The following is a 26,675-nucleotide window of genomic DNA, read 5'->3' as shown; positions in this document are numbered from 1 at the left end:
TGCAGCACAGAACACACAGTCCCCAGTGCTGAGGGCAGAAGAAATTGAATTCTTTGTTGTTCCTGAGACTTCTTGAAGAGGGGGCAAGCTCTACCTCAAGCCCTTGGAGGAATTCACAAAAATAGATTGCAGAAAGTTCAGTCCAGTCCTTTCACTGCCCAAGACAGAAGCAGCCACTGCAGGTCAACTCAGCAAAGCACTCAGCAAAGTGGTAGTTCCTCCTCAATCAGATCTTCTCCAGCTCTTCTTCTTGGCAGTCTTCTTGGTCCAAAAGTCTTAGATTGCAGCACAGAACACACAGTCCCCAGTGCCGAGGGCAGAAGAAATTGAATTCTTTGTTGTTCCTGAGACTTCTTGAAGAGGGGGCAAGCTCTACCTCAAGCCCTTGGAGAAATTCACAAAAATAGATTGCAGAAAGTTCAGTCCAGTCCTGTCACTGCCCAAGACAGAAGCAGCCACTGCAGGCCAACACAGCAAAGTACTCAGCAAAGTGGTAGTTCCTTCTCAGTCAGAGCTTCTCCAGCTCTTCTTCTTGGCAGTCTTCTTGGTCCAAAAGAGTTCTATAGTTCAGGGGTTTGGGCCTCACTTTTTATAGCCCAAAATCCTTTGTCCTCTCAGGCAGAGAGTGTCTGTGCCCAGCCAGAACCAGTTCTGCCCTCCCTGGTGTGGCTTCCTGGCAGGAGGTCGAGACGGCATTGTCAGAGGCAGACCAGGCCCATTCAGGTGCAAGGAAGTCTCCTCCCCCTACTAAAAATGCAGGCCAGGTCTATTCAGCACTTTCCTGACCCACCTAGACTATCTGGAGCCACGGCCCCTCTCCAGCCCCTGTCATCCAAAACCCAGACAGTCAATCCACAAATCTAGCAAAGGCACACTGGATGGTTAGCAAGAAAATAACTACTTTCTAAAAGTGGTATTTTCACACAGAATGTAAAAAATCACCTCCACTAAAAGATGCATCTTTAGATTCTGAGTTTATGCTTACTAAACTTTATTTTTCTACCTAGTTCCCAGGGCCAGTTAAGTTTAAAAGAGGTTATAAACAAACTCCCCATTCTGTCCTATGGGAACAGGTAGAATTGCAATAGTGAAAAACGAAATTGGCAGTAATTCACTATCAGGACATGCCACACACACCAGGACATGTCCTACCTTTCACATGCACTGCCCCCTGCACATAGGGGTACCTTGGGCCTACCTTAGGGGTGACTAACATGTAAGAAAATGGAAGGTTAGGGCCTGACAAGTGGGTACACTTGCCAAGTCGACATGGCAGTCCCAGACTGCACACAGGCTCTGCAATGGCAGGCCAGAGTTACACTTACAGGCTGCTTGTGTGGGTGGCACAATCCAGTGCTGCAGCCCACTAGCAGCATTTGATTTACAGGCCCTGGCACACTCAGTGCACTTTACTAGGGACTGACAAGTAAACCAAATATGCCAATCATGGAAACACCAATCCATAACACAATTTACAACAGGAGCAAATGCACTTTACAACTAATCAGCAGTGAGAAAAGTGCGCAGAGACACGAAGCCAGCAAAAACAGAGACAAAACCGCAGAGGTCAGAAAGCAAAAACTCTGGGGAAACGCAGCAAAAGATGCCAAGTGTAACACATGTTCCCTCCAGCTGAAAGTAGGGAGAACTATGCAACCTCCTGGGAGTTCTTTTCACTAAGGCGGAAGAACCTGGACAGACTATCTGCATTGGCGTATTCTGTGCCAGGGTGGTGTTCCACCGTAAAGTCCATTCCCTGTAGGGAGATGGACCACCTCATCAGGTTTGGATTCTCACCCCTCATTTGCATCAACCATCTGAGGTACAGAAAACAATATTCACAAGGAACTCATTTATACATATTCATCTGTTATATGCAACATCAATGGTTGCTTTTAAATCAATCACTTACATGGATATCAAGAAAATAATGACCTAATAGAAATACAATAAAGCTAAATTAATGATGATCACAGTAAACCCACACAAGAAATATTTCCTTTTGAACTATACCAAACCTCAGCCGAGGTTAGTTTATTTAGTATACAATGTTTAAATCACAAATATAACATCTTATATATAAAAAACATTTATTTCATACGTTCGCAGTGCAAAGTGAACCCCAGTGAATGAACCATAACCTCTTATTTAGTTTATTTATTTATTTATTTATGGGTTTATATAGCGCTTGAATCGACTCCAACTGGAGTATCCCTGCGCTTTAGGGCCGGATTATCCATCATTTATTGCAGAAGGAGAGAGGGCTGAGACTAAATCTCATTTTTAAACAGCAGGATCTTAAGTTGTTTCCTGAATTTCCGGTGTTCAGAACATAATCGAAGAGTCAGAGGTAGACTATTCCACAATGTGGGTCCCACCACTGATAGAGCTTTGCCTCCCTGTCTAGCCTTCTTGGCACGTGGCACTACCAGCAGATGTCCATTACTGGATCTGAGCGACCTGGAAGGAATATAAGGGATGAATTTCTTTTCCAGGTAGGAGGGACCTTGTCCATTTATGCTCTTGTGGATCAGACAGCATATTTTGAATTTTGGCCTTTGACGGATTGAGAGCCAGTGTAGTTTCTCTAAGAGTGGCTTATATGCTGTTCTTGGAGGGGCATTCAGGACCAGGCGAGCCGCCGTGTTTTGTATTACCTGGAGTCTGGCCAACACTCCCTCATTGGCAGAGAGAAGCAGGACATTGCAGTAGTCGATCCGACTCAAAACAAGGGCCTGCACTAAGGTTTTTCTGAAAGAGTCCGGCAGCAAGGGGAAGACCTTGAGTAGCAGGCTGATAGTGTGAAAATATACGCCTGCAACATAGTTTGTATTTTGTTTTAGCGACAGATCCTGGTCAAGGTGGATCCCCAGGTTTTTAACAACCTGTTTGGGCTCTGGGACGTGACAAGGTGAAAAAAAGGGCTTTATAAGGTTATTGGAAAATTTTGTAAGGACTGTGAGAAGTTGGCCTGATATATGATGTCACTAATTCTAGTGTACACCCTGTATCAGTCCAAACAACCCTTATGGTGATTGGTTGTAAAGTCAACCTTATAGACCAGCTATCCTAGTGGTAGCATGGACAAGAGCAGTCTTAGGCTAAGCTCTGAATGGCATGTGAAGCCAGCTGTGATACCATATATAATCCCTTGAATACCAAATGAAAGAACACCACAACAGATATATATATATATATAAAATAAAGTGTATTTATTCTAGTCAAACCCTCAGCACTCTTTATGAGATTCGAGGTAAGTACAACACAGTCTTATTCAAGCATACATTAGGTCACACAGGTAAGTAATACAGTTAGGCCCTAGGGGCCAAGCAAACCATATACTAAAGAAGTGGTATAAGGACCACTGTCACGGAAATAGGATAGGCCTAGGCCTAGGGAATCGCTGGGGCTACACTACACTACCAACAGTTAGGAAGTGGGAGGCCCACGGGATTCAGGTGCAGAGTGGAGACACTCATGCGTAATGCGTATAATCGATAGAAATAGTACAGTTTAGAATCAATAAGATTTAGGACACTTCTGGAGTAACTAGGAAGTCGAGACTTGAGAACTAGACACTAGGATAGTCAATACCCTGATGAGCACCGGAGTACCCAAGTTACCTAGCCCACGGGCTGTGGGTGCATAGGTGTGAACTTGCGTCGGGTTTCGTCATCGACTCCTATGGATGCCTGAAGGAAAGATGCTGACAGGCGGTCAGTGAAGAGTGTCCGGTGGATCCCAAAGCCGGGATCAAGAAGGAAGGATACCTGCAAGCAGAAGGGACAGAGTCTGGGTCACTAGCCAGTGACCACGTGGAATCAGGAAGGAACCAGGCGATGTCGTGAAGATTGCAGGTGAAGAGGTGAAGCTTGTCGCAGCAGCCACGGGGACCCGGAGATGTCGAGGACGACCAGGACCAGGAGGCGAGCTGTCCCACAAAGGCTCTTGCTGTCGGCGGCGTCGAAGTCGAACTAGGACTCACCAAGCCTTGGCAAGTGGAACCCACGAAGAATGGAGGACTTGCTTCTGGTGCAGACCAGGAAGGTCTGGGGTGCTTCTCTTTTGCAGAGGAGCAAGAGCCAGTCTGGAGGAGCCAAACCAGCAGTGGGAATTCAAAGGTGTGTCGTCGCAAAGGCAGCTAGCCAACGGGCAAGCAACCGGACAGACGCGGCAAGCAGGAAAATGCAGAAGGGCCCCACGCAGGACTCGTGGAGTGTGGGGGGCTGATCTTCGGTGCAGATGGTGCTTGGGGTTGGGGCTTCTCAATCCCCGGTGCACAACTTCGAGGGTGCCTCAGAAGCTGCGCTGGAAGATACTCGCCACTTTTCCCAGGTAGCCGGTCCCACGTCTCTCGTCGCCTCCACGGATCTCAGCTCGGCTGTGGATGTGGATCAGGGTCGGAGAAGTCTGGAAGTCAAGGCTCTGGTCGGGCTCTGCAGTCGGTCCCTCGTAGAACTTCAGCAAAGCAAAGGGTAAGTCTCTTGATGGTGCCTGTTTGCACAGGGTGGCCACTCCTTGGCCACAAGGGAAATTCTTCAGTCTTCTTCTTTCGTTGAATGTCGAAGATCCAGAGTTTCTGTTCAAGATGCAGGTTCAGGATAATCTAATTTCAGCAGGGCCCAACTAGCTACTAATATACTGGGCTAGTGGGCTGGGCTACCTGCAAGGTCCCTCCTATGGGTGGGACCAGGAAGGAGAGTGGCTACACCCCCTTTCCTTTGTCCAGTTTCACGCCAGAGCTGGGGCTGGAGTGCCCCAGCACCGGTTTGAACTGGACTATGCATGGAACACCTTGTGTGCCCCAGGCATGTCTCATTCCTTTCAGCCCTCCCTGTCCCAATACACTAAAGTCTGTCTGGGGAGGTGCTAGCACCTCCCCAAGCAGGAAACCTATTGTCCAGGCCTCCCTGGCTGGGAGGGCTCCCAGCAGCAGGAGGTCAGACTCGTGTCTGTGGCAGCAGCATCCATTTTGTGATGCTGAGGCTTTGGTGAGAGTTAAACAGCAAAGTAGGATTTTAACATGTCTCTCCCTCTAGAAGGGAGGAATAATATCCTCATCACCAGAAATGGTATGGGGGTATTATTCCAAAGTGTTAGACACCTTACACAACATGTTTTGATAAAGGCAAACCATAGTTACCATAACTGTTTAGATTATAAGGTACTTTAAGAGTATATGGTAGGCTATATCATAGAACAGCTATAAGGACATGGTTCCAAAAGCTGCAGACAGGCTCAGCTCATGCTAGAGCACCATCTCACATGTTACCAAGCACTCTGCCTCCAGGATTGTTAAGGCCTGCCATAGGAGTGGCTGATAGGTACACATGTGTCTATATATAAGGGTAGATATAGGTATACTATATCTAAGCAAGGGGTGATTACACAGCCTTACCCCAGCTGAGTGATCAGCCAGTTGTGTCTGATTGGAAGGCCAGACCAGGGGTGGCATAATACATGCTGCAGCCCCTGGGAGGCCTAGGGTACACCTATGCCCTGGGTACTTAGGGTACACTGTACAGGGTCCAGTAAGGTGATCCTTACCAATTGGGTATGTACCTAGGGTACATGGAGTTCATTTTAAAGAGAGAGCAGACAGCCTGAGACCCTGAATGGCAGGATCTCAGGCCAACTAAGTCGAAAAACCAGCTAGACACTAGGCAAAAAGTTTGGGGGTAACCATAGTCAGATATCCACCTTCCTACACAACCCCCCCCCCCCCAAACGAAAGGAGATAAGGCTGTCCTTGACAAGGTAAGCCTCTATTGCCTAAGTGGCCATATAAGGAAGAACCAGCACTGGCATGGTTACCCCCTGTCTCATGGTCCACTAAGCAATCCCTCACCCTAAAGGTATCATAGGGTCTCCACCATAGGGAATCTCTACCTTTGGTGTGTCTTTGCAAAGTAAAAGGCTGGTGTTGAGATGGAGTACTGAAGTGAGGGTCCTCAAAGTGAGGGCTCAGCTTCCTCCAATCATCCTCCACCATGGATGCCTTTCTTTCTTTAACTGAGTTGCACTGTGCTCTTAGGGTCAGCCTCTGGCTACCTAAAGCTGGAGGCTGGATCCCTTTTGTGGGTTTACTGGAGGGACAGGTCAGGTTTGGGGCCCTAAGGTCCCATGTTTGCCTGTGCCCAACAGAATCCCTCTGGGGGAGGTCCCTAACTACCTGTAAAGGAGATCCCTCAGGAATGTTTTTAACCATCACCTGGCTAGGGCTACTAGCCAGGCAATCCTCATTCTTTTGATGGGGGGGTTCTTGTGGACAGGGGCCCTCTTGGGGTCCACTGGCCTCCCTGACCTCTGCAGCCCTGGGCTGACTGAGGCAGGGTAGAGAGAGGCAGGCTACCTGCACCAGACTGGGTCCCACCTTGGAAGGGGCCACTGACATCGGAGGCTCTGCCAGGCCAGGCCTGGCTACCTCTGGGGCAGTTCCTTCACAAGGGGTGAGGTCAGATCCCTGAGGAGGCTGACCTTTTCCTAATGTCTGGGGAGAGGGAGACTTTTCTTCCTCCCCACTACTCTCTGTTTGTGTGGAGTGATCCATAGTTTCAGGCTTCGCTACACCTATGTCAGTCTGAGTATGGACTGAGACCATTACAGTCCTGCCAACCTTTTCAGGGAGGCACTCAGTTTGGGTTTGAGCTGTGACTGTCACAGCTCTGCCAATCTCTACAGGGAAGTCTGTCTTTGCCTGGGCTGTGGCTACCACTGCCCTTCCAACCTTTTCAGGGAGGAAATCTACTTGGACAGGGGTTGTGGCTGGCACAACCCCACTACCCTTTTGTGAAAGGCCTACCATTTTGGAATGGGTGTCTTGTTCAACTCCAGCCCAAGCTGAGAGTTCTAAGTCATTCCCCAGTAAGCAGTCTACAGGCAAGGTTGGGGACACTGCCACCCTTTTAGGGCCAGTGACACCTCCCCAGCTGAGACATACCTCTGCCATGGGATGACTGTTCTGTTTGCCATCAATGTTAGTTACCTGGTATGAGAAACCAGGCAAAAGCTGCTCAGAGGGAACTAGCCTATGGGCCACCATAGTGATGCTAGCTCCAGTGTCTCTGTAGGCCTCAGCTTTTCTACCATTGATGTAGGGCTCATGTCTGTACCTACCCAAAGTGTTGGGATAGGCAGTGAAGTTGGCAAACCCCATGCCACCATCACAGACAAGAGTAGCTGCTGTAGGGGAATTGGCTAAGCCAGGGTCCCCCTGTGTTCCCCAAGAAAACCCAACCAAATTTTTGGGGGCACTCCCACCACCTGGGGGATTACTGCTGACAGTAATAGGTGGTGTTACAGGAGTAATTGGAGGAACAGTTTTGTTTTTAGCCTTTGGGCAACTGCTGTCAGTTTTCCAATGCCCAGGAATTTTACATTCATGGCAGTAAGGCTTTTTAACTGTGGTAGAGGAGGGAGCTTGGGACCCACCACCCTGTGTGGAGTTTTGGGGCCCTGAGGAAGATTTCTCTTTTGTTTTATCCCCACCCTTCTCTTGAGGCTTGGTGGTATCTTTCTTTTGGTCACCACCCTGATTTTTAGGCCTAATCCTGGTCCGGACCCATTTATCTGCCCTCTTTCCCAATTCTTGGGGAGAGGTCAAATCTGAGTCTACCAGGTGTTGATGGAGAAGCTGGTTCTGACAATTACTAAGGATCTGCTCCCTCATAATCAAGTTGTACAATCCTGTATAGTCCTGCACCTTGCTGCCAGTTAACCAACCCTCCAAAGCCTTAGTGGCACAATCCACAAAATCAGACCAGTCCTGTGTCTGTGTCTTCTGGGTGTCTCTGAACAACAACCTATATTGCTCAGTGGTTAAGCCAAACCCATCTATCAGAGCACTCTTCAGGACTTTGTAATTATTAGCATCCTCATCACTAACTGTGAGGAGCTTGTCTCTACCTTTGTCAGAAAAGGAGAGCCACAAGATAGCTGCCCACTGACTCTGGGGTACCTGCTGTACTTTGCAGGCCCTCTCCAAAGCAGTCATCCACTTGTGGATGTCATCCCCATTCTGATATGGGGGACTATCTTGCTTAGGTTTCTATGGTCATAAGACCTATCCCTATCTCTAGGAATGTTGCTGCCACCAGTGGGTTCTGACCCACACAATTTTTGCTCTCTGGCCAGAGCAAGCTTCTCTTTGGCAAGGGCAAGTTCTTCCCTTTCAATCCCCAGTTTGGCTTCCTTCATTCTGGCTTCATGCTCTCTCCTCTGGGGGGAAGTCACCCCCCTGTGGGATGAAGCATTGGAGCTTCTTGAGTGATAGGAGTGGAGAGAGTCCCCTGAGGGAGATCTACCCCTCCTATCTCTCTTTTTAAGATTACTTGGGGGCCTGTAAGGGAAGCTCCCATGCAAGCTCCCATGCAAGCTTAAGTTAGCCTGACTAAGTCTTCTGACTGGGGTCTTGCTACCTCCCTCTTCCTCTGAGGTCTCTTCTGACTCATCTGTATCAGTTAAGTCAGGGGTCTCTTCTGTGGAGGGGAGGCCCTTATCTACAGCTATGGCACCATACTTGGCAGCTCTTTCAGCATCATAGGCCTCCAGAAGCTCCACTAGCTGTCTAAGGGTAGGGTTGGAACCCTGTTTTAATCTCCTGGAGGTACACAGTTGTCTCATCTCCTGGAAAGTGAATGCATCATATCTAGAGGGAATCTGTCTAGGATTCTCCTCTCCTGAGGGAGTATCAGTGTGATCTCCATTCAGGGACATGATTCTAGTGAGGGTGTGGTGTGTGCACCTACCTACACTAGTTGTATCTACTAAACCTCTCTAGTAGTTGTAGTCAGGGTGTGCTAGGCCCTTCAACCTACAACAACTAAGTCCAGTAGGACTTAAGTATTTTTAAACTATGTTATATGTACCTAAACAATATCTGTGTGATCTTTCAATTTAAGTATCTCAAGATTACAATGGTATTACAACAGCAAGCTCAGATCCCACCCGCTGCTCACCAATGTGAGAAGTTGGCCTGATATATGATGTCACTAATTCTAGTGTACACCCTGTATCAGTCCAAACAACCCTTATGGGTTGTAAAGTCAACCTTATAGACCAGCTATCCTAGTGGTAGCATGGACAAGAGCAGTCTTAGGCTAAACTCTGAATGGCATGTGAAGCCAGCTGTGATACCATATATAATCCCTTGAATACCAAATGAAAGGACACCACAACAGATATATATATAAAATAAAGTGTATTTATTCTAGTCAAACCCTCAGCACTCTTTATGAGATTCGAGGCAAGTACAACACAGTCTTATTCAAGCATACATTAAGTCACACAGGTAAGTAATACAGTTAGGCCCTAGGGGCCACGCAAACCATATACTAAGGAAGTGGTATAAGGACCACTGTCACGGAAATAGGATAGGCCTAGGCCTAGGGAATCGCTGGGGCTACACTACACTACCAACAGTTAGGAAGTGGGAGGCCCACGGGATTCAGGTGCAGAGTGGAGACACTCACGCGTAATGCGTATAATCGATAGAAATAGTACAGTTTAGAATCAATAAGATTTAGGACACTTCTGGAGTAACTAGGAAGTCGAGACTTGAGAACTAGACACTAGGATAGTGAATACCCTGATGAGCACCGGAGTACCCAAGTTACCTAGCCCACGGGCTGCGGGTGCATAGGTGTGAACTTGCGTCGGGTTTCGTCATCGACTCCTATGGATGCCTGAAGGAAAGATGCTGACAGGCGGTCAGTGAAGAGTGTCCGGTGGATCCCAAGGCCGGGATCAAGAAGGAAGGATACCTGCAAGCAGAAGGGACAGAGTCTGGGTCACTAGCCAGTGACCACGTGGAACAAGGAAGGAACCAGGCGATGTCGTGAAGATTGCAGGTGAAGAGGTGAAGCTTGTCGCAGCAGCCACGGGGACCCGGAGACGTCGAGGACGACCAGGACCAGGAGGCGAGCTGTCCCATGAAGGCTCTTGCTGACGGCGGCGTAGAAGTCGAACTAGGACTCACCAAGCCTTGGCAAGCGGAACCCACGAAGAATGGAGGACTTGCTTCTGGTGCAGACCAGGAAGGTCTGGGGTGCTTCTCTTTTGCAGAGGAGCAAGAGCCAGTCTGGAGGAGCCAAACCAGCAGTGGGAATTCAAAGGTGTGTCGTCGCAAAGGCCGCTAGCCAACGGGCAAGCAACCGGACAGACGCGGCAAGCAGGAAAATGCAGAAGGGCCCCACGCAGGACTCGTGGAGTGTGGGGGGCTGATCTTTGGTGCAGATGGTGCTTGGTGTTGGGGCTTCTCAATCCCCGGTGCACAACTTCGAGGGTGCCTCAGAAGCTGCGCTGGAAGATACTCACCACTTTTCCCAGGTAGCCGGTCCCACGTCTCTCGTCGCCTACACGGATCTCAGCTCGGCTGTGGATGTGTATCAGGGTCGGAGAAGACTGGAAGTCAAGGCTCTGTTCGGGCTCTGCAGTCGGTCCCTCGTAGAACTTCAGCAAAGCAAAGGGTAAGTCTCTTGATGGTGCCTGTTTGCACAGGGTGGCCACTCCTTGGCCACAAGGGAGATTCTTCAGTCTTCTTCTTTCTTTGAATGTCGAAGGTCCAGAGTTTCTGTTCAAGATGCAGGTTCAGGATAATCTAATTTCAGCAGGGCCCAACTAGCTACTAATATACTGGGCTAGTGGGCTGGGCTACCTGCAAGGTCCCTCCTATGGGTGGGACCAGGAAGGGGAGTGGCTACACCCCCTTTCCTTCGTCCAGTTTCGCGCCAGAGCTGGGGCTGGAGTGCCCCAGCACCGGTTTGAACTGGACTATGCATGGAACACCTTGTGTGCCCCAGGCATGTCTCATTCCTTTCAGCCCTCCCTGTCCCAATACACTAAAGTCTGTCTGGGGAGGTGCTAGCACCTCCCCAAGCAGGAAACCTATTGTCCAGGCCACCCTGGCTGGGAGGGCTCCCAGCAGCAGGAGGCCAGACTCGTGTCTGTGGCAGCAGCATCCATTTTGTGATGCTGAGGCTTTGGTGAGAGTTAAACAGCAAAGTAGGATTTTAACATGTCTCTCCCTCTAGAAGGGAGGAATAATATCCTCATCACCAGAAATGGTATGGGGGTATTATTCCAAAGTGTTAGACACCTTACACGACATGTTTTGATAAAGCCAAACCATAGTTACCATAACCGTTTAAGATTATAAGGTACTTTAAGAGTATATGGTAGGCTATATCATAGAACAGCTATAAGGACATGGTTCCAAAAGCTGCAGACAGGCTCAGCTCATGCTAGAGCACCATCTCACATGTTACCAAGCACTCTGCCTCCAGGATTGTTAAGGCCTGCCATAGGAGTGGCTGATAGGTACACATGTGTCTATATATAAGGGTAGATATAGGTATACTATATCTAAGCAAGGGGTGATTACACGACCTTGCCCCAGCTGAGTGATCAGCCAGTTGTGTCTGATTGGAAGGCCAGACCAGGCCATAATACATGCTGCAGCCCCTGGGAGGCCTAGGGTACACCTATGCCCTGGGTACTTAGGGTACACTGTACAGGGTCCAATAAGGTGATCCTTACCAATTGGGTATGTACCTAGGGTACATGGAGTCCATTTTAAAGAGAGAGCAGACAGCCTGAGACCCTGAATGGCAGGATCTCAGGCCAACTAAGTCGAAAAACCAGCTAGACACTAGGCAAAAAGTTTGGGGGTAACCATAGTCAGATATCCACCTTCCTACAAGGACAGATTATATACAATGTACAATAGATCAGTGAAAGCTGTCTCTTATTCTATTGTCGACGGCGTTTCGACCCGCTTTAGATAGTGGGTCTCATCAGGACTGTATTTCTGGGGACAGTGTAACCCATACGTTCGTCCATATAGGATCCAGTATGTGAAATGATACGCTGGATGAAGAATATATCCAGATTTGGACTTATCTTCCTCCAAGTTATAGATTCAAAACGGTAATCAAATGTTTAGATGGAATCTTATAGGATTCAGATTCCCTATAGTTTACTTCACTCCTATTTCGAAATTGTGTCTAGATTTCGTGAGAGAGGAACAAGTCTTCCTACTTCAATTATAGCACCGTTGGATACCTTCTATGCGGCGCTGACCCATTCGTAACCAGTCGCCTAGTCCACAAATGAACTGTCTGTATTCCGTTTGCAACTGACTCAATCTCGCGGCGAGATTGAGTCAGTTGCAAACGGAATACAGACAGTTCATTTGCTTCTAGGTTCGCCTGAGCGAGTTTCCTGAAGCGGGCAGTTTGGTTTCTGAAGGCCAGTATGTAACTGAACACATCCTGGGGAGTTTTTCTGGGAGCTGCCTCCCAGCCTTCCTTCAACAAACTCAGAGGTCCTCTCACAGGGTGACCATATAGAAGCTCAAAGGGACTGAACCCAAGAGACTTCTGTGGCACCTCCCTGTATGCAAAGAGAAGGTATGGCAAGAGGACGTCCCACTTACGCCTTATGGGTTCTGTTAGACCCTTAATCATGCCCTTCAAGGTCTGGTTGTATCGCTCCACCAGACCGTTACCTTGTGGGTGGTAAGGAGTGGTGAACTTGTAGGTTACACCACATTCCTTCCACAGGGATGTTATATACTCGGATATGAAATTGGTCCCCCTGTCAGAAACCACCTCTCTGGGGAACCCCATGCGAGAAAAGATCCCAATTAATGCCCGGCCCACCTCTCGCGCCGTCGTTGTCCTGAGAGGGATTGCCTCCAGGTACAGGGTGGCATGGTCCACCAAGACCAGGATGTACCTGTTGCCCATGGCTGTCTTGGGATCCAGTGGTCCCACAATGCCCATCCCTTCTCTTTCAAAGGGTTATCCAACAACTGGAAAAGGTTGGAGAGGAGCTTTGGCCTTCCTCCCACTCTTACCACTTGCCTGGCAAGTTTGGCAAGACCTACAATGTCCATCCGACTGCCTTCGCATTTGGGGCCAGAAGAAGTGGGTGACAAGCCTGTCAACGTTCTTGTCCTGCCCCAAATGTCCTGCCAAAGGCACGTCATGAGCCAGACCCAGTAGGAAGGTCCTGAAGCACTGGGGTACCACCAGCACACAGGCTGACCCAGGCTCAGCAACCTTAGGCTCACTATACAGGAGACCATTCTCCCAGTAGATCCAATGTGACGCGGACTAATCACCAGCTGCCTGGTCTTCGGCCTGCCGCCGCAGACCCTCCAGAGAAGGGCACTCTTTCTGCTCCTTGCAGAATTCTCCCCTGGTTGGACTCCCTTCTTGCTGCCAATGGGTCAGCTCAAAGATGTCCCCCAGTTCAGCTACCTGTTCCCCTGTAGGCACCGGGGCGTCCCCCTCAAGGTCAGCCTCCTCCCGGTCTGTGGAAACTTCTGGGTCCGGTTTCACGCGCCCCCTGCCCTTTCTCTTGGCAGGGACCTGGGCCACTGTTTCAGGCTCCAGGTCCTTCTGATCAACCTTTCTGTCCGCCATTGACCGAGTGGACACGCATGTCCACTCTGGCAACCCAAGTATCTCCAAGTGATACCTGAGCTCAACATCCTTCCACAAGGACTGCTCCAGGTTGTTACCTAGCAGACAATCTACAGGCATGGTAGGGCTCACAACCACCCTCTAGGGACCTGAGACCCCCCCCTATTCAAAGAGAATCTGTGCCACCATACACTGGCGCTCCGAGTTGTCCATAGCAACTCTACTTGGTGGAATGACCCTGGGACCACCTGCTCCTCAGAGACAAGGTGACACCGGACAGAGGTCACACTTGCCGCAGTATCTCTGAGAGCCTCTACCCTTTTCCCATTGATGGTCACCCAGGTGCTGTATTTCTTTGTGTTAGGGGGCACCTGGTTTCCTGGGACCATCTCACTGTCCCCTAGTGAGACGAGGGTCATTACTGCGGGATCCCCACCCTCCTGTGGGTACCCCTTCTCCCCAAGCGCTACACTAGCCAACACCTTGGACTGCCCACCGGTGGGTGGCTGTGCCCGCTGGGGCACTTGGGGTTCCCCTTCATGTGACCCACCTGGTCACATGCAAAACACTTGCCGGGGCCAGTCTCTGCAGGCTTTCCTGAAGAGACCACAGCTTTCTTGTCTCCTGGGGGATGGGAACCCTTACCCTGGGTATTAGTTTGGGGCCCTTTAGAGAACTCCTGTTCTTTACCATTGTCTCCCCACTCTTCTGCTGGGGAACCTGCCCACCTTTGGCTGAGTCTCCCCCAAACGCTTTCTTGTGGACCCTGGTACTCACCCAACGGTCCGCCTCCATAGCAAGCTTCCTGGGGTCAGACAGCTTACTATCAACTAGGTGCTGGCACAGATCTGCAAAACATAGACTAGACAAGTGCTCCCATGCAATCAAATTGTAGAGCCCCTGAAAATCTGTCACATTACTGCCCTTCACTCAGCCATCCAGTGACCTGCAAAATGAATCTACACATTCCAACCAAGTGTTGGCATCAGACTTCTTACTGGATCTAAATTGATCCCTGTACTTTTCAGGAGTGAGACCATACTTAGTGAGAAGGGCCTCCTTCATGTCAGCATAGGCGAGGTTACACCCCTTACCCAAAGCTATCAAAGTATCCCTTGCTTCTTCTGGAAAAAGAGGCCACAATCCTGCTCCCCAATTCTTCTCAGGGACCCCATTCATGTGTATCGCTGCCTCGTAATCCTGAAACCACCTTTGTATGTCATCCCCCTTCTTGTATTCCTTGCCCACATTCTTAGGGATGTGTACAATTCTGTCTGCCTGTCCTGACGGGTTGCTGCCACCATCTGAGCCGGATCTACTCCTCTGATCCAGCTCCTTTATCCTGATCTCATGGTCTAACATCATAATTTTTTCCTCCATAGCTAACATAAGCTTCTTTAGCTCTACTGCAACTCTCCTTGCTTCCCGCCTATCCTCCAGCTCCTCTGGGGACAAATTGCTGCTGCCTGGTTTAGAGGGTGCCCCCCCTCCCAAAAGCACATCCACCCTTGGAATAGGCTCCTCTGCTTCCACGCTAAAATCCCCAGACTGCCCACTGGCATTTCTGGCTGCTACCCAGGCCCTCAGTGCTTTTTGAAGCTCCTCTTTCCTGGTGAGGCCCCTGATTTGGACTCTGAGGTTCTTGCAGATAGCTTTCAATTCCTTCCCCTTGTAGGTTTCTAACCTCTCCTCCTCAAAGGCCACTTCCAAGGATGCAACAGATGAAGCAATTGATTCAGGCATGTTGTACTGGGAAGTTCAAGTTCAAAACCAATGGAAAGGCAAAAATAGACCACAAAAACAGTATGTGGTACGTAATGATCTGCGATATGGTTGTAGTGCACAGCAATCACTGTAAGTCAAGTGCAAACACAAGTCCTATCCTCACCGCTGACATCCAATGTTAGAAATGGGGGTCTCTAGTTGGTACCTTTGTCTAAATAGGGACCCTTCTTACTAGTCACGATAAGGGAGTTACACTCCTAAAATAACCCCTGCTCATCCCCTTGGTAGCTTGGCATGAGTAGTCAGGCTTATTCTAGCGGCAGTGTGTAAAGCATTTGTACATAATCAACAGTAATACAGTGTAAGCACTACAAAAGGACACCACTCCAGTTTAGAAAAATGGCCAATATTTTTATAATAGTCAAAACAAGACCAAAAACGGTACAGGAGTCGTCGGGCTCTCAAAGTCACACGCGTTTCAGATCGAACTCCTCGCGGTTGAAGTCAGGAGCGCTGGCGTCAGCAGGCGTCAGGTGCTGCGGTGCGAAGTGCGGCATGCGTTGCCCTCAGGTCGCGGTGCGAGCAGCGGCTCGGTGGAGGCGTCAGATGGCATCGTCTGTGAGACCAGGGTCGCGGTGCAAAGTGATGCAGTGCTCGTCGCAGTGCTGGCAGGTCACGGTGCAGGCAGCGTCGTCGTCGCTGCTGAAGTGCTGTTGTCGGCTTGTTGAGCTGCAGTCGAGGGCACCGGCGTCGATAGGCCAAGGCTGCGATGCGGGATGAGGGCAGTACGTCATGTAACTTTAAGAGCGGTGCCCTCGAACCACGGTGCAAGCAGCGGCGTAGATTTCGGTGTGGAGTGTCGTCGTCAGGGATACCAAGGTGGCATCACGAGGCGATGCAGAGTGCAGTGCCCAGAGGTCACGGTGTGAGCAGCGGCTCGGTGGCGGCATCAGTTGGCGTCATCGGTGAGACAAGGGTCATGGTCCAGATTCTGAGTTCAGGCGTACTAAACTTTATTTTTCTACCTAGTTCCCAGGGCAAGTTATGTTCATAAGATGTTATAAAGAAGCTCCCCATTCTGTCCTATGGGAACAGGTAGCCTTGCAATAGTGAAAAACAAAATTGGCAGTAATTCACTATCAGGACATGCCACACACACCAGGGCATGTCCTACCTTTCACATACACTGCCCCCTGCCCACAGGGGTACCTTGGGCCTACCTTAGGGGTGACTGACATATAGGAAAAGGGAAGGTTAGGGCCTGGCAAGTAGGTACTCTTACCAAGTCGATATGGCAGTTCCAGACTACACGCAGGCTCTGCAATGGCAGGCCAGAGTTACACTTACAGGCTGCTTGTGTGGGTGACACAATCCAATGCTGCAGCCCACTAGCTGCATTTGATTTACAGGCCCTGGCACACTAAGTGCACTTTAATAGGGACTGACAAGTAAATCAAATATTCCAATCATGGGAACCCCAATCCATAACACAATTTACAACAGGTGCACTTGCACTTTACCACTAATCAGCTGTGAGAAAAGTGGGCAGAGACACTAAGCCAGCAAAAACAGAGTCAAAAACGGGAGGTCAGAAAGCAAATATTCAGGGTAAACACATCAAAAGATGCCAAGTCTAACATACCCTAACCCCTTTTCTTAATTTTTAAAGTTTTATAATCTTTTTTCTTGTAACTCGGTTCAACCGAGTCACAAGATGGCTGTCAACACTTCCTGGTTTGAAGTGTTGGCAGCCAATCAGATTGCAGGCACAAGATCGGGAGGGTTCGCGGATCCGCTGCGGCCACAGTTGTATATCTGAGGAATGTTTACATTTCTCAGTAACTACTGAACGGATTTACACCATTTAACAAAAAGAGTGCTTTCTGAACCAAGAGCTACCTTTTTGCCAAATTTGGTGTAATTCCGTTCAGCAGTTCGGGCTGTAGCCATGTCTAAAGTTTACTATGGAAATTAACATGGAGAAAAAACATTTTGGGACCCCCCCTTTTTCTCGGCCCCCTCTAGACGAATCACCCCGAAATATTCAACACAGCAGCTAAAGTGAGTGGGCTATTAGTTTTGAAACTTTCGTGAAGATTCGTCAAATGGCGCCAAAGATATTGGCAAAAGAACTAACGCTTTTTGAATAGAAACAAGGTCCTAACCATAACTACCAGTAGGTAATTTATATATATATTTTTTAATATAATTCCTCCGACATCTGACGTTACGGATACCCAGCCTCTCGGGTCAGGACTTGTCAGCAAACGTTATTCACTTAATATTTCCAACGAAACACGCACTCCGCCTTCAGTAACTTGAGAACTGCACGGGGTTTATCTCCGACACAGCGAGTAATGTGTAACGACATCTATAATTAGGCGCAGCGAGCAACAGGCCGTTGCCAAAGCCTGAACACAACACTAGCGATGAGTGGGCCGCACCCATGCACCCACACCAGCAAGCCCTGTACCCCGCAAGGAAGCGCCGACATCCGTCTGGAGACTGCCAAGCGTGCACCGCTGCTACATGTACCCTTTACCCGCTGCGGTGCACATACTTGGAGGGCTGAGAGTCACTCTGAAGCACCGTGTCCTTGCAACTTGGAAGGAATGGCAAGAGTGCGGTGAGTCAGACCCGCCCCCCTCAGCACATCGCTGCGCAGGCCCCCGTCAGGCTACGTGGGCTCTTGCCGACTCCGCCTGCTGGGAAGGCCCTGCTGAAGAGTGCACAGCCGTACTGCATACCACGGGCCAGGAGGTGCTTACAGATTCCCCTCCGGCTAAGCAGGACGCTGAGGAGGAGGGATAGGGGGAATAAGGAAAAACAAAGAAGTCTCCAGAGGACAAACGGGAGGAGAGAGAGGGAAAAAGAAGAGATACATAAAACAACAAGAAAAATCATCAAGAGGGACACAGAGAGAAAGGAAAAAAAATAACAAATATGAGGCAAGGAGCTCAAAAGCAACCTCTGGTGTGAAGACAGGCACACAAAGAGAAGGAAAAAAAAGAGAGAGCAAAAGAGGGACAGGAGATCAAGAACAAACCCTCCGGGGAGGACAGACCCAGGGAAGCCACTGACCAGCAAATCTATAGGTAAGTGTTTAGATGTGTGTGTAGATCTCCAAATCACTGAGTGGGTCTTTAGAAACTTGTATTGGTGTGTCAATGGTTCATACATGGTACTCTATATTTTATAGTGAGTGATGAAAGGTTATACTAGTGTATGATGAGGTGTACCAGATTGTCACGTGGATGATGTCATCAGTCATGTCATCAGTGATGTCATTTGAGATGTCATCAGTGATGTCATCAGTGATGTCACTGACCATGTCATGAATGATGTAATATGTGACATCATCAGCAGTGGATTCCAGGCGCGCGAGTTATAGTTAGTACAACTAACTATAACGGAGGAATTTCAATGGTTTTGCACGAGTGAAATGTCCAGCTAACTATAACACCCCTGAAACCTATGTTTTTTTCTGTGAATTTCTAAGGTTTTTTAAATGCTAATTCCTAACTATAACATGTTTGAAACCTGTGGTTTTTTCAGTGAATTTCAAAGTTTTTTAAATGATCATTTGTAAATGTAATAATAGTTATATGTATTTTTTTATACTGATTTTCTACAGTTTTTTAACTGTTTATTTTTACATATTTTATTTTTTAAATTACATAATATATTTTTAATATAAATGGAAATAAAAATGTTTTTAAAATATTGAAAGTGAAATATTGTTTTTTTTGTTGAATGTATAAGTGCAGAACTAGAAGTGTGTTGGTTAGTTAGGGGATTGCATGCATAGTGGATAGGGGTTTGAAGCAGTCCATGTGCTAAGGCCTGGCACAGTGCATGAGTACTTGGGTACTGACTGAATGATTAGAGTACTGCAAGGAGAGTGCCTGGGTGAATTTATAAGTGTTAGAATTACTTTTCAGGATCAGTACTGGGTTCAAAGATGCAGCACTGAGGTCTCTCCTGATAACAGGTGAGTAAATCGGAATTCGTAGTTCGGCTGATTTTAGAGGAATATTTTAAAGTTCCAAAACTCCACACAGAAGAATTTCCAAGTGAAAGCAGTCAATGTTAGCCTATGGAAGGAAATTCAAGTTACTGGTAAGTACGGTTAGAATTACTTTTCAGGATCAGTACTGGGCTCAAAGATGCAGCACTGAGGTCTCTCCTGATAACAGGTGAGTAAATCGGAATTCGTAGTTCGGCTGATTTTACTTTGGTCCAGTATATATAGAGCCACTTTCCTACACCATCCCCTCCCTTCACCACTGTGTAAACGCGCACTGTGTCCGTTTTAATTTGGGAGATTAAGTCCCCTTCAATCCTGAGTGTCCATAGGATCCAAGTAGCCCACTAGGTACCTCCTGTAAGCGCCACAGAGCTGCGTTGCAGAGAGGTGTAAAAAGGGGCACGGCTTGGACCACCTCTCTGAAACACAGTGCAGTGGCGCTTACTGGAAGCACCTGGTGGGTTAGTTAGCCCCCAGGGGCCCTCAGGATTGAAGGGGAATTATTTCCCCAACTTAAAACGCGCCACAGGGCATGTTTTCACACGTCACCTCAGGCCCCATCCCCTCCCTTCACCATTGTGTAAACGCACCCTGTGGCCGTTTTAATTTGGGAGATTAAGTCCCCTTGAATCCTGAGTGTCCCTTGGGTCCAACTAGCAAAGTAGCCCACTAGGTACCTACAGAAAGCGCCACAGAGCTGCGTTGCAGAGAGGTGTAAAAAGGGGCACGGCCTGGGCCACCTCTCTGAAACACAGCGCAGTGGCGCTTACTGGAAGCACCTGGCGGGCTAGTTGGCCCCCTGGGACTCTCAGGATTGAAGGGGAATTATTTCCCCAACTTAAAACACGCCACCTGGCGTGTTTGCACACGTCACCTCAGGCCCCGTCCCCTCCCTTCCCCACTGTGTAAACACGCCCTGTGTCCGTTTTAAGTTGGGAGATTAAGTTCCCTTGAATCCTGAAGGTCCCTAGGGTCTAAGTAGCCCACTCGGTACCTCCAGTAAGCGCCGTTGCAGAGAGGTGTAAAAAGGGGTACGGCCTGGACCACCTCTCTGCAACGCAGCACAATGGCGCTTATTGGAAGCACCTGGTGGGCTAGTTGGCCCCCAGGGGCTCTCAGGATTGAAGGGGAATTATTTCCCCAACTTAAAACACGCAACAGGCCCTGTTTGCACACGTCACCTCAGGCCCCGTCCCCTCCCTTTGCCCCTGTGTAAACGTGCCCTCTGTCCGTTTTAAGTTGGGAGATTAAGTCCCCTTGAATCCTGAGGGTCCCTAGGGTCAAACTAGACCACTAGGTAGCTCCAGTAAGCGCCACAGAGCTGCATTGCAGAGAGGTGTAAAAAGGGGCGTGGCCTCTGAACACCTCTCTGCAACGCAGCTCCCTGGCGCATACTGGAGGTACCTGGTGGGCTAGTTGGCCCCCAGGGACCCTCAAGATTGAAGAGGAATTAATTCCTCAATTTAAAACGCACCACAGGGCGCGTTTGCACAATGGTGAAGGAAGGGGGCGGGCCTGGGGTGACATGTCTGCAAACACGCCCTGTGGTGCATTTTAAGTTGTAAAATTAATTCCTCCTCAATCCCGAGGGTTCCTAGGGGCCAACTAGCCCACCAGGTACCTCCAGTATGCGCCAGAGAGCTGCGTTGCAGAGAGGTGTTCAGAGGCCACGCCCCTTTTTACAACACTCTGCAACGCACCTCCGTGGCGCTTACTGGAGGTACCTGGTGGGCTAATTGGCCCCCAAGGACCCTCAGGATTGACGAGGAAATAATTCCTGAACTTAAAATGCGCCACAGGCCGTTTTTGCACACATGTGAACTCAGCCCCGCCCCCTCCGTTCACCACTGTGCAAACGCGCCCCTGGTGCGTTTTAAGTTGGGGGATTACCCCCGCTTGAATCCTGGGGGTCCCTGAGGTGCAACTAGCCCACCAGCTACCTCCACTAAGCGTCACAGAGAGGTGTAAAAAGGGGCATGGCCTCAGAACACCTCTCTGCAACGCAGCCCCCTGGCGCATACTGGAGGTTCCTGGTGGGCTAGTTGGCCCCCAGGGACCCCCAGTATTCAAAGGGAATTTGTTCCCCATCTGCAAACGCGCCAGGGGGCGCGTTTGCAGAGTGCTGAAAAGAGGGGGCGTAGCCTCCGGCGCGATGCCGGTCTTTTTTTTTTTGTTAAGAAGGGGGGCTGTTAAGCCCCCCTTCTTTTTCTATTTTTTTGGCCCTGGGGACCCCATCCCCCAGGGCCTGCTCCCTAATTTTTTTTTTTTTTATTTAAATGTGGAAGGGGGCCGCTTGCCCCCCCCCCTCCCGAGGCCTTAATCGTCCCCGGGGACCCCATCCCCCAGGGCCTGGCCTTTTTCTTAACTTTTCTTTTTCTTTTAATTGGGGAGAGGGGCCACGTGGCCACCCTCCCGGGCCACTTATGGCCCAGAGGACCCCATCCCCCGGGGCGGCCTTTCCAATTTTGTTCTGTTTTTTTTTTTTTTTTACTTTTGGGGAGGGCCACTTGTAGGCCTGGAGACCCCATCCCCCGGGGCTGGCCCTCTCTGTTGGGGACTGTGGGTGGTCCCCAATCCCCCCACAGTCCCAGCCGGCTCCCCGCATCCTTCGGGAGCCGGCATTGCTTTTCCACATGGGGAGCTGCTAAGATGCAGCTCCCCGTGTGGAAAAGCAATTTGGTTTGAATTTTGGTTTCCCTGCTCTCTCTTTCAAAATTCAAACCAAGTTTGCTATGGCGGGAGCCGAGAGGCTCCCGCCCTGCCATAGCAAACTACAGTGTCCCAGGGGTAGGCACCCCGGGACACTGCAGGAGCCGGCCCTGGGGGGTGGCGGTCCCCAGGTCCATCAATGGCTCCAGGAGGGGGGCCACGCGGCCACCCTCCTCATATTTTCAAAGCCCCAGGGGTGGTGGTGCCCAGGGCTGGGGGGGGTCTGTCACGGACCCCCCAATTAAATATTTAGAGCCCCGGGGAGGTGGCAGTCCCCACCACCACACAGGGCATTTTTTTTTTTTTAAAGCCCCGGGGGGTCGTGGTCCCCGGGGCTGCGGGGGGGGGGCAGTGTGCCCCCCCCGCAATCAAAATTCAATGGAGCCCCGGGGGGGTGGTGGTCTCCGGGGCTTGGAGAGGCGTTAGAGCCCCCCCAACATTTCAATAACCAGCCCCGAGGGGTGGCGATCCCCGGGGCTGCGGGGGGGGGGCTCTGTGCCCCCCCGCAACTATAAATGCTTTGCCCCAGGGGTGGCTTGGGCCCCCCCCACACTTTTTTTTTACCATGTACCCGGGACTTGGCCCCCCCGGTGGCTAATTAACAACGAAGCGCGGCAGCCCGCGCTTCGTTTTTTTAAAAATTTAGGCCGAAATTCTCGCTGAGTGCGCGAATCATGACGATTTATTTTTTTAAAAAAATCTTTTTTGGGCATGAGCAGGCCTAGGGGGTCAGGGTGTTTTCTATCCTGCCCCCTTTTTGCATTTTGCGCGTTTGTTTCTTAGGTTTCTTTTGCCGTGATCAGGAGGGTGCATGCTGGGTGTACCAAGGGCTACCTCTTAGCCAAATTTGGCGCAATTCCGTTCAGCAGTTCGGGCTGCAGCTGCGATTAACGGTTCCTATGGAAATTGCATGGGAAAAACAAGTTTTGGGACCCCCCTTTTTTCTCGGCCCCCGCTTGACGAATCAACCCGAGACTTTCAGGATAGGAGCGGACCGGAGCGCCCCACCAGTTTTGAAAATTTCACGAAGATTCATCGACCGGCACCAAAGTTATTCCAAATAGAATGTTGTGGATTTCCTATAGATAATAGGTCCTAACTATAACTACCTACTGGCAACTCTATATATTATCTACTGGCGGTCGCCAGTAGATAGTTATAGTTAGGACCGTGTTTCCATAGGAAATCTGAAAATTCTATTTTGAATAACTTTGGCGCCGGTTGACGAATCCTCGCAAAATTTTCAAAACTAATGGGGTGCTCCGCTCAGCTCCTACCCTGAAAGTCTCGGGGTGATTCGTCAAGGGGGGGGCCGAGAAAAAAGGGGGGTCCCAAAACACGTTTTCCCCATGCATTTTTCCATAGGACCTTTAGTCGAAGGTACAGCCCGAACGGCTGAACAGAATTACTTGAAATTTGGCAAGAGAGGTAGTCCTCAGGTCAGGGAAGTGCCTTTTGCAGGTCTGGTGTCAATCTGTTCAGTATTTCCTGAGAAAATAGCATTTAAAAGCATATAAATATCTATACGCGCGCACCGTGCGCGCACCGTGCGCGCACGGTGCCGTGCGCGAGCGAAATTCTGATTGGTTGATAGATGTTAGTAAACATTCGAATCGGTCGAAATCAGGAAGTGTCGGCCGCCATTTTGTCTGTCGCACTAAAAAGGAAAGGTGGAAAAAAGGTGGAAAATGTGAAAAGGGGTCAGGGAAGAGAGTTCCTGACCCCCTAGCGTTTGTCAGGGGGTCACAGAAGGACCCCCAAGGGTGAAAAAAACATTTTATTATTTTTCAAAAAAACTCGCGGGGTGTGCACAAGGTGCGCGCAGCGCACGGTGCGCGCACGGTGGGCGCACGGTGAAAATCCTTGAAAAAAAAACCAATTTATTAATACATAACTTAGCATTTAAAAAACCGTACAAATTCACTTAAAAAACCATCGGTTTCACACACGGTATAGTTAGGAATTAGCATATAAAAAACCTTGCAAATTCACTTAAAAAACCATAGGTTTCACACAGGTTATAGTTAGGTGGACATTTCACTCGTAAAAAAACAATGAAATTCCCCCGTTATAGTTAGTCCAGATAACTATAACTCGCGCGACCGCCACTCTATCACAAGGATGATGTCATGAGTAATGCCAGTGACCATTTTATGAGTGATGTAATGTGTGACATCATGAGCAGTGGATTGCGGGCGCGCGAGTTATAGTTATCTGAACTAACTATAAGGGGGGAATTTCATTAGTTTTTTACGAGTGAAATGTCCACTTAACTATAACCTGTGTGAAACCTATGGTTTTTTAAGTGAATATATATATATATATATATACCACCAAACGCTCCTTGTGAAAAGAGACACACCGACTCTGGCTGAGTTGCTGCATTTCATTTATTCATGGAAAAGCACGAAGGCAATAGGCATCCTTTTCCCAACGTTTCTGCTTCTGCAAGCCTTGATCACGGGAGGAGTCTCTGACTTTTGAATGACCCACGTGGTTCCTTTTAATCACTGCAGGCCGTATTCTTTTGCAGAGCGCGCAGGGGGAAAATTATTTACAATTTAAACGAAGCGCTTTGATATGCATCTTCCTCTTTGCTTGTCAATCCCCCAGCGCTATATTACAGTCAGCCACAATGCACAGTTCGTTTTTTCAAGTTTCCACTTACCTATTGCCTTCGTGCTTTTCCATGAATAAATGAAATGCAGCAACTCAGCAAGAGTCGGTGTGTCTCTTTTCACAAGGAGCGTTTGGTGGTATTTTTTACTGGAAGCCCCGCACCAGCAACACTGGCCGCCCTTCAAGGTCTTGGATCATTTGCGAGGCAATCTTTTGTGGGATATATATATATATATATATATATATATAATATTCTGGACAAATCACTTAGTTTGCCCCTGATTACCAACAAAAATATATGTTTGTGTCCTTGTATTACGTACCTGGTGCTCATGTAAAGCGTTCCTGTACCTTCTGGTCGAGTTCGGCTATATAAAACTGCAAAAAGGCAAGACCTAAGCAACGCAGTTAATAAGCAGAGGCACAGCCATGCCATACTGTCTGCTGACTAAACGACTGCGGCACCCAGCCAGCAGGGGAGAAAGACTGAGCCCGCACTGACACTATCATCTCCCCGCCCCAAGGAGCACACGCTTGGGCCACACGTCACAGGTCCTACAGCTGTGGGAAGGCTGTCTCGGTCTGCTGAAGTGGCCGCAGCGCCACCTAGCAGTGACTCGCTGCACGACACCCCGGCTCTGACATGTGGTCCGTCGGCTGCGCTGCCGCCTCTGGTGCAGGAAACCAGGGTTCGAGCCTCGAGGTCGCGTCCAAATCCTGTGATTCTGGGCAAATCACTTAATATCCCCGAGCCTGAATGTGTAATGTAAATACGGTGCTATGTAAAGCGCTCCAATACCTTCGGGTCGAGTTCGCGCTATATAAATATGCAACAACAAAAAACAAAAACAAAAAAAAGGTGTCGCAACCTTAAAACATCTACGGCCGGCGTATAAACCGCCCTGCACGAGCAGTCTGCAGTGCCCCGCCACCTTGCCCCAAGTAGAGACATATGTATTCTGCCCCTGAAGTACACCTACCTGCTAAGCACCGGCGGTGCAAGCTAGAAACAGCGCCCTGGCCAGCAGCGTTGTACAATGCATTTGTCGGCAGCCGTCTGCAGCGTCCCGCCAGCAAAGGGGATAGCATGACCTGAGCCCGCATCAGCAGCATTAGGCGAAGCCCCGCACCCGAATCGGCAGCGCTCGTGTGGCAGAAGTGACCCGCAGCAGCTGCAGAAACTGCCCCGACATAGGGAGAGTGACAGCAGTGCCACCTAGCGGTAGCTCGCCGCAACGCAATTACAAGCCTCCTTTCTTGTCAAAGATCCTGGGCTGCCCCGCGATCTAAAGATAGGCAGCGAAAACCAAAGAGACAGTGCAAGATTTAGCGGAGATGTCAGCGGGGAAGCGAGAGTTCGGAAGGGAGGCTCCCAGGTCATTGCCTCCTCCAGGCGTGGACACTGCAGGAGAATTATGCACAGTGGTCGAAGTGTCCAAGTAGATAAAAAAAAAGTATGGGAGCTGTGATGCTCTGCTTGGAGGGAGAAGGGGGACACGGCGGTGGCTAAAAAATATTCTGTAACTTTTTCCGGTCTTGTACCTTCGGGTAACTACATATAAATAAAGCAAAGCTTAAATTATCATTAAATTCAAGTTATGTTAATCAGTGGGAAATGCACTGTCACCCATTATAAAACCTCTATTAATGCACTGAACCAGGGAGCCACAGAAGTGAACCCTGGTTGGTGCAGTGGAGAATAGTGACTTGTGTATGTTTAGTGCTACGAGGTCCCAGTCTGTGACAGAAAGTACTGTAAATATGTAAGTCATTATTTTAAACCTGCATGCTACAAAATGCCCAAAAAGGTTTGATATAAAGTATTTTCAAAATCTAAATTTTTTCCAGACAGTACATAGTGCATTTTTTTCTTCTTATAACTGTCCTTTAAAAGCACATGCTTAACAGTTAATCAGGTAGCTCCCTTATAACACCTCTCAAAAAGAATACATGTGTGTCAGCAGGAAGCTTCAAGTGATTCCATCAATTAAGCCAATGGCTTCCAAGTGCCCTTTACATTTTCAGATTCACCAGTTGCGTGCATTTACAGTTCTTTCAGGGAAGCAGGCACCCTTGCAAGGTCTGTTATGCTGTCTGCGCCTCCATCCGTTTCACAGCGCACGAGACCCCCTGCCTCACATTTCTGCAGAAGCTTTTCCGCTCTTTGA

At 49.2% G+C, this 26,675-nt stretch overlaps 1 protein-coding gene across 2 annotated transcripts in view; it reads right to left on the bottom strand.

Annotated features, from left to right (window-relative positions):
* LOC146857208 (interferon alpha-inducible protein 6-like) overlaps positions 1-25,778 on the bottom strand; it is a 130,949-nt gene extending 105,171 nt beyond the window's left edge. Inside the window, exon 1 of one of the 2 annotated variants that reach the window (XM_085647687.1) lies at positions 25,488-25,778. In XM_085647687.1, the coding sequence (XP_085503813.1) occupies positions 25,488-25,620 (133 nt within the window). In that variant the 5' untranslated portion in view covers positions 25,621-25,778. The remainder of the gene's footprint in view (positions 1-25,487) is intronic. The other variant, XM_085647686.1, reaches the window with a different exon arrangement.
* Between the last annotated feature and the right edge of the window lie 897 nt (positions 25,779-26,675).

Source organism: Triturus cristatus, chromosome 3_2, assembly GCF_964204655.1.
Source record: "Triturus cristatus chromosome 3_2, aTriCri1.1, whole genome shotgun sequence".
NCBI classification, from domain to species: Eukaryota; Metazoa; Chordata; class Amphibia; order Caudata; family Salamandridae; genus Triturus; species Triturus cristatus.
The sequence above is the reverse complement of the archived record's forward strand: the minus strand, read 5'-3'. Positions and strand labels throughout refer to the sequence as shown.